The 8,746-nt window shown below is 43.4% G+C and overlaps 1 protein-coding gene across 1 annotated transcript; it reads left to right on the forward strand.

Annotated features, from left to right (window-relative positions):
* Nucleotides 1-5,356: 5,356 nt before the first annotated feature.
* Nucleotides 5,357-8,160, forward strand: gmnc (geminin coiled-coil domain containing). The gene is made up of 5 exons (XM_076977161.1): nucleotides 5,357-5,616; nucleotides 6,238-6,415; nucleotides 6,671-6,756; nucleotides 6,867-6,983; nucleotides 7,125-8,160. The coding sequence occupies exons 1-5, from the start codon at nucleotides 5,614-5,616 to the stop codon at nucleotides 7,887-7,889; spliced, it is 1,149 nt and encodes a 382-aa protein (XP_076833276.1). The 5' UTR covers nucleotides 5,357-5,613; the 3' UTR covers nucleotides 7,890-8,160.
* Nucleotides 8,161-8,746: the final 586 nt, after the last annotated feature.

Here is an 8,746-nt window from a genome sequence, read left to right on the forward strand (position 1 = left end):
TTGGGGATGCTGGTGGTGTTGGGGGTGCTGGTGGTGTTGGTGTGCTGGGTGGTGGTGTTGGGGGTGCTGGTGGTGGTGTTGGGGTGCTGGGTGGTGTGTAAAGAGAGGATGGGAGACTTCTGCTGGACACCTAAACCTGAAGTGTCTGAGGACTGCAGAGGAGCATCAGACAGCAGAACCACCACCACCACCCAGCAGTGTCTGTATCAGGTGTTTAGTGTCTGTGTCAGGTGGTCAGTGTCAGTATCAGGTGTTTAGTGTCTGTATCAGGTGGTCAGTGTCAGTATCAGGTGTTTAGTGTCTGTATCAGGTGGTCAGTGTCAGTATCAGGTGTTTAGTGTCTGTATCAGGTGTTTAATGTCTGTATCAGGTGTTTAGTGTCTGTATCAGGTGTTTAATGTCTGTATCAGGTGGTCAGTGTCAGTATCAGGTGTTTAATGTCTGTATCTGGTGTTTAATGTCTGTATCGGGTGTTTAGTGTCTGTATCAGGTGTTTAAAGTCTGTATCGTGTTTAGTGTCTGTGTCAGGTGTTTAGTGTCTGTATCAGGTGTTTAATGTCTGTATCTGGTGTTTATTGTCTGTCTCGGGTGTTAAGTGTCTGTATAAGGTGTTTATCGTCTGTATCAGGTGGTCAATGTCAGTATCAGGTGTTTAATGTCTGTATCAGGTGTTTAGTGTCTGTGTAAGGTGTTTATCATCTGTATCAGGTGCTTAGTGTCAGTATCAGGTGCTTAGTGTCTGTATCAGGTGTTTAGTGTCTGTATCAGGTGTTTAATGTCTGTATGCGGTGTTTATCGTCTGTATCAGGTGCTTAGGGTCTGTATTGGGTGTTTAGTGTCAGGTGTATAGTGCCTGTATAAGCTGTTTAGCATCTTTATAAGGTGTTTAGCATCTGTATCAGGTGTTTAGCATTTGTATCAAATGTTTAGCATTTGTATCAGACGTTTAGTGTCTGTATCAGGTGCTTAGTGTCAGTATCAGGTGCTTAGCATCTTTATCAGGTCCGCCACTTGAGGATTTACAGAGAGAAACAAAAGATGTTTTCCAGGCCTTAAAGACAGACAGGTAGGCAGACAAACAGATATGCAGACAGAAAGAAGACATGCATGCAGACAGATAGAAAGACAGACATGAACACAGACAGGCAGACAGACATGCATGCAGACAGATAGAAAGACAGACATGGACACAGACAGGCAGATAGACAGACAGACATGCAGGCAGGCTGTTTGGCAGACAGTGAGGGAATAAGCTGGGATATTAGGGAAGGTGGAGAGTGAAAAACCGCCATTAATGTCACAATGGGGCACCTGATAAACAGCTCTGCCCTTAATTACCCAAGCTGCCATTTCTGTCTTTAATTAAAGCAGCTCTCTACAGGCCCAACAGCACAGAGCCACAGACTGCAAAGAATAAGAACCTGATGGAGACGTCTGTCAAAACTTTACACAAACACCACAGACGGGTCTCTAGAGTAACAAACCTTCAAAAGCTTAATTAAATGTAAACAATTTAAAGAGCAGTGTAATTGTGTGCACATCAATAAAATGATAAAATAAACCTAAAGTTATCTGCTGCATAAAAAAAATGTCCACAGAAACTTTACACACTTGCTGTTGATTTGACCTTAAAAATGAGCAGTTTGTCTCATTTTAAAACATTTTAAACAATGTATGTAATTAAATAATTTATGCAATTAAAGAATGTATAATCTCTATAACTAAAACATTTTTCACAGTGACCCTGGACTATAGGATACAACACTAAGAACCCAAGCCTATAGGACACACCCAGTGATGGCTTAGTTACCTTGAAAAAGTAATCCGATTACTGATTACTCCTTTAAAAAGTAACTTAGTTACGTTACTGATTACTTGATTTTAAAAGTAACTACGTTAGATTACAAGTTACTTTAGTATTTTACATTCAGCAGCAAAATAAATTTTTCCAATACGGTATTGAAGCAGGTTCGGTAACCGAGGCAGAAACTGCTTAATCCAAAAATCCCAAAGAAGGAAACTTTATTGATAACGCAAAGATTAGAGTAACGCGTTACTGACATCACTGGACACACCACATTAGAACACTGATCTACAGGACACATCACTACAGGTCACTACACTAATGGATACAACACCTCAGGACACTGCACATTATAGGACACAGCACTAAAGGACAATCTCTTACAGGACACATCACTACAGGACAATTAAAGGCACAGCACTATAAGACACTGCTACTGGACACAATACTATAGGACATGAAACTACAGGTCAGTCTTCTACAGGACATAGCCATTTCATGACTATCACAAAAATTCCTGACATGATTATTATTATTTTATGACAAACTCACCAAAATTCACAGATGTTCTAGTCTGGCAGTGATGTATATATGATACAGTGTTACTTACTGTAAAATAATTGAACACTCTTGAACACTCAAGCAATTCTGGGCTCTTGATCTGGGTAAAAAGAAAAACATCCATGTAAAACACTGTATAAAACCAACATAACCATTACTACAATTCCAATAATGTAATTATAAGTAAATCAACAAAAATTTTAAAGTTGATAAAAAAAGTGCCTAAGATGTTAGCTCAGCATATCTGCATCAGAAGTGTAGTCATTTTAAGTACCATAATTATTTCACAATCATTCATGAGCACCTGTTGAAACCCCCCCCCCCCCCCCACACACACACACACACACACACACACATTTTACAATGAGAGGTGTCAGGTGAAAAGTGTTGAAAAGAATGAGAACTCTAAGCTGTTTAATGGTTAGCTTGAGTGAGATGGCATAAACACTAACACCTCCACCTCACCTACACTAACACCACCAACTCACCTACTATAACACCACCACCTCGCCTACACTAACACCTCCACATCCCCTACACTAACACCACCATCACCCATACAATAACACCACTATCTCACTTACACTAACACCTCCATGTCCCCTACACTAACACCACCATCACCCATACACTAACACCACTACCTCACAACCACCTCACTTACACTAACACCTCCACGTCCCCTACACTAACACCTCCATCACCCATACACTTACACCTCCATCACCTCTACACTAACACCTCCATCACCCCTACATTAACACCTTCATCACCCCTACACCTACACCTCCATCACCTCTACACTAACACCTTTACCTGCTCTACACTAACACCTCCATCACCCCTACACTAACACCTCCATCACCCTTACACTTACACCACCATCACCCTTACACTAACACCTCCATCACCTCTACACTAACACCGACATCACCCCTACACTAACACCTCCACCTCACCTACACTAACACCACCACCTCACCTACACTAACACCTCCATCACCTCTATATTAACACCTTTACCTCCTCCACACTAACACCTCCATCACCCATACACCTACACCTATATATATATACCACATATATATATATATACACAACCCATCTGACTTGTATGCACACATGCACACACACACACACACACATGCACACACACACACACACACACACACACACACACACACACACACACACACACACACACACACACACATACAAAGATCTATAAAGCCATACAAAAACACTTAAGATTTGTATAAACGTGATTTCTGCACAACACATGTCAGCCCCCTACACCCCCCCAACACACACACACACACAAACACACACACACACACACACACACACACACACACACACACACACACACACACACACACACACACACACACACACACACATACACACCAGCTTTGCAGGAGTAAGAAACAGGTTTTAAGTGGGCCAGCCCAGGCCCCCAACACTGTTCTAAAGAAAATAACCCATAATTCCATGCCTATTACACAGAAAGAAACTAGAAATGCTTTCTGTCAGTTATAGGCAGGGCTCAGACAGAGGGTGCCTGAGTTATGCAAGAAAAATAAAGCCTGTGTGTGTACAGTAAATGCAGAGATCATTCCACACAGGGAAATGCATGTACACACACACACACACACACACACACACACACACAAAGTGGTCAGCATGGATGTGGCAATCAGTAATAATTAATTTATTAATAACCCTAGCAAATGACAGGAGTAACTTTAATATTCTGAACAAGCCTTTAATATTCATGTGTCATAAACAACCAGTGCAAGTACAGACATATTCACATTCCAGATATGTTCACAGTACAGACACATTCACATTACCAACATGTTCACAGTACAGACACATTCACATTACAGACATGTTCACAGTACAGACACATTCACATTACAGACATGTTCACAGTACAGACACATTCACATTACAGACATGTTCACAGTACAGACACATGTTGAAGTCCCACCTGCACATGAGAGCCATAAGGAAGACCTTCGCTGGGAGAGAAAGAGAGAGAGAGAGAGAGAGAGAGAGAGAGAGAGAGAGAGCATCTGGAGTGTCTATGCAGGAGATTATTGCTATATGTACTGCAGCTAAACTCTTGGCTAAAACTTCCCTGCATACAAGGTCTCAGATATGTATATTTACGTATATTTGTATATATAGATATTGAATAAACATGGGACGCAACCGAAGAGAGGTGACAGAGACACAGCACATACACGTCCTTGCATGAATGGATATTCACTGTGATTCGAAGCTACATTCTGCAAATCCTGTCAGCGCATACCATGCCATTGGTGCGCTTTGAGACCAACAAATCGAAATCTCTACGATGAGTTGTTTTCTGTTGAAGCCCCAGTGAATTATCATAGCTCTGTTTCCAGCTCTGTTCTATCAGCCTGTCAGGTAACTGCGTCCTGTGCCATAAATACATACAGGATGCTCTCCAACACAAAACACAACTGGGAGCAGTTCGAAACAGTGTTCATGCATTTACTGTATTTAGGGCCAAGGGCCTAATCGCACTTGCTTAACATACACGGATCATTTCGATTTAGCTTTGTCTAAGTGAACATCGCCTCTGTGCACGGTGCCTCTTCTGAAAAAAAACTCTTAATCTTAAAAAAAACACTTAATCCTGCACAAATGTAACGTTAATGTATCACTCGTAGGAATGCGCATTTCCTTTCCCTCTTAGTTTGAGGTGGTCAGAAGCATGTCTACCCCTCACTCGTTCACTTAAATTAATTCATCACGCTCCTGAACTGTCTGTTCTGGGGTTAAACATTAACGTTTTAGACAGAAAAAACGACATGCAAGTGCGCGCGACAGGCTGCATCTCAGTTGTTTTCTTCGTTTTGCCAAGAGGGACAATACACAGCTCGTGTCACTCGTATCAGATAAATTCCTCCGACAGATTATTTTACAACAGCACATTCAGACGACGTCAGGCTTCTCGAGACCTTTGCACGTCAAACAAAGCGTATCCAGCACGCGCCGACCAGTTGTTGTGCATCTGGGGTCCAACGGCAAAAAGCATCACGTCACGAGTTTGACAGCTTCAAACCCGAATCAGATTTCCGAGCGCGAGGGGACAGAGAGCGCGCGCTCGTCTCTGCGCTTTACATCAGCGCGCTTTCTACCAGACACGCTCTCTTCTCCTCAAAGGGTTGGAGAGCATCTGGACTTCTCACGTACCTTTTCATCTTGCCCGCGAAATGGTAAGTTTTCCCGTGCTTTTAAAATGATGTAGAAATATCTGGCCCTCCAGACTTTTATTCTATGAAAGCTTTTTTATCGCTCGGGACCAGACGCGCCTGACATTAGGCGCACCTGCTTCAGTCGAAACTATTTCGTAAAGGCAAACAACTAACGTTTTGACTGTGCAATTTTAGATATCTATCACTGAATGAATTCTGAAAAAAGGCGTTTATGTGCAAACTGTAACTAATAACCATAACTGTCTTAGGCAAACAGGTGGACGTATTGAAATTCTTGTTTTCTCTGTGTTAATTTAGTTTTTTGCTGTTTTTTGTAAAGATTTTTTTCAGATTCTAACAGCTAGGGAGTAGATCAGAAACATAGAAAGAGAAAGCGTCTCTTTATGTCCAGCAAACGTTTCTGAACTTTCAAAGGACTGCTGAAAAGCGTTTTTTTGTGTATGCTGTTGTGCCTATAACTTTCAAGTTGTTTTCCACTACCATCCCTACTCTTTTTTTGTCAGTGATGCCGAATATTGCAATCAAGTCAAAATCATGTAGTCGATGAACTACATCATACTGCATGCTACACCCTAATTGCGTTCATTTAGTGGTCTCACACTGCGCTTCTGCGTGCCGTAGAGCGCCGTCCTCTCGTGCCAGGATCTGGGCTTTGCAGGGGGGCAGCGTTACAACTGCACTTACTCCACCTCCACCTCATCTGATGGCAGTGTTGACGTTTCCACAACAACGCTCGTCTCCCTCTGGGACGCCGGTGCCCTGGACAACGCGGGTTGCCAGCACGAGCCGCAACTGCGGGGTAAGTCCGGGATCAAGGGCGCGAGACCTTCCCGGCTGCGCCGCGCCACTGGCAAATTTCGGACGTTTCGGTTTAATGTTTTTTTTCTCAAGCTTTGCCGACGTTTGTTATGTCCAAGTCCTCTCTCGACGTTGCCTAGCATCTTTATTGAGACTGAACTAATTGATTTAATTAAGTTACATGTTATTTTTAGACATAAGTTCGGTAGAATAAGTTAAAGTAACTAATGCATCCGATTTCCTCTGCTTGCTGTAGAACCACAGTTTATTTCGGTACATGGCGATCTACACGACACCACCTGGTCCGAGCAGCTGTCGCCTCACCTCCAGCGAAACAAACAGGTAGGCCATACTTACTGCAGCAGAGCAAAATGAGCGGATAGCACAACTGTCACACTGAAGAGAAGTTCGAGGGTAAATCCTGAGGTTAAAGCTCGTGTTCTCCTTTGCAGCTCCAGGACACATTAATGCAGAAAGAGGAAGAGCTGGCACGACTACAGGAGGAGAATCATAAACTCAAGGAGTTTCTGAACTCCTCGTATGTGAAGTCTCTTGAAGAAAAGTCGAAGGTACTAAACGTCCATGTCGTACATATCAAGTTGTGCAATGAAGAATCAATTTGATTTAAAAGTGTTTGTCTGAAATGATTCTTAACACTCTATTTGTGTCTGTCTTTCTCATTCCCTCTCTTTCTTCTCTCTCTTATCTAGAAATTGATCTCTGCTCAGAGAAGCTTGGACACGAGGCGGAGGAAGAGAGGCGTGCAGGATGAGGGTGACATCCTGACTTTGAGGCACATTTTGCAGGCTGGCGAGGGTAAGCGGACGTGCCGAAACCTCTCCCTGGAGTTCTGCTCAGCTGAGGAGATGGCGGCCACGCCACCCCTGGACTCCTGGATCCTGGAAACCCTGGGTCTGCAGGACGAGGACACCATCCACCCAGAAAGCAGTTTCAGTAGCCCCACTACCGACCACACAGCATCGTTCAGCTCTCCTGCGCCAAGCGACAGCGCCACCTGCAGTCCAAACACTGACAGCCACTGTGAATACAGCAGTGCCATAGACTCATCGGGCAGTTTTAGCCACAGCATGGACGCCAACACAGAGTACTCCACCCTTGACCTTTCACCTCTATACACTGTCAACTCCACAGGGTCACTGGTGAGCTCTCTGCCAGCTATTGTTCCTACTGGACACTTCACGCCACCTCGGGCGGCTTCTACTCCCCAGCCAACACACAGTACAAGCTCAGGTCACCAGTATTACAGCCTCAACTCCTCCTGTCCACCAGTGGGCGATGGTGTCCTGTTCTCCACACCACGCGCGACTCGTTGCAGAACAGACTTGGCTTTTAGCATGTCGCTAAGTCCACAGAGCAGTGTGAAAACACACACTTTCCCTCAAGGACAGGCATTCACACGCAGAGACTCACAAGGTGGATGGAACTTCACCTGGGTTCCTAAACAGTGTTCCTAAAATGCCCTCTATCTTGCTGGGCGAAACATAGACTTACACCTGTGGTAAAGGTCTTGTTTTTAAAGAGCAGCCACTTAAATGTATATTATACAGTTCTGTGGTAAAAGTGTTTTTTATTGTCTTCCAGTTTGTCCGCAATAACAGTGACTAATGAAAAGTGGCAGCCAATAACTGACAGAAAACTAACAATGGAACCCTCAAAAACTGCCATAATCATAACTTAAGAATGATGACATTACATGTATCTGGCCAGTGGGTATACAGGGTAATTTGATTTATATGTGATTGACAGATATTCATCTGTTCTGCTAGATGCTAGGCAAAAATGCACTTATCAATAAACAATCATTCAACTACAGTATGGGGCTTAATTTGTTGAGGAAGTTCAATAAATAGTTCACAGGCTGTGCTGTAACCTTAAACTGGACACTTATGCTTTCACAACATTTTTATAACTTTCACCTCACCCTACCAGAGAGACAAACTGCTAGAGATCTTATTTAGATGCAACGGCTAAAAAGTCTCACATCTGAAGATTGATTTCGGCTAAGATGTTAGACTGATTTCACTGATTCCACCCAATCATTCCAGATGACATTTTCTGTTAAAGCTCTAATCTTCAAAGTCATCCTCTCCACTCTCCACAAAGCTTTCCTTCAGCATGTTGTTTTGCCTGACAATGAGTGTGCTCTGCTTTCCTCTTCATTGGACACCTATTCTTCTACCTTGACATTACCTCTAACCTGTCATTTCTTCTTCACACCTGTCCCTCTCCGTTGGCCGTTCCCTCCGAGGCCCTCCGCTTTCACTCCTGTCCCTCAAAGACAAAAGAAGGGAGGGGCTTCGGGTCTCGGGGG

This window comes from Brachyhypopomus gauderio, chromosome 16 (genome assembly GCF_052324685.1).
Source record: "Brachyhypopomus gauderio isolate BG-103 chromosome 16, BGAUD_0.2, whole genome shotgun sequence".
Lineage (NCBI taxonomy): Eukaryota > Metazoa > Chordata > Actinopteri > Gymnotiformes > Hypopomidae > Brachyhypopomus > Brachyhypopomus gauderio.

Excerpts from the sequence above, each read along its gene's own strand:
- gmnc (XM_076977161.1), top strand. Across the intron at positions 6,416-6,670 it reads GCACGAGCCGCAACTGCGGG|AACCACAGTTTATTTCGGTA; the intron begins GTAAGTCCGGGA and ends TGCTTGCTGTAG. Across the intron at positions 6,984-7,124 it reads CTCTTGAAGAAAAGTCGAAG|AAATTGATCTCTGCTCAGAG; the intron begins GTACTAAACGTC and ends TCTCTTATCTAG.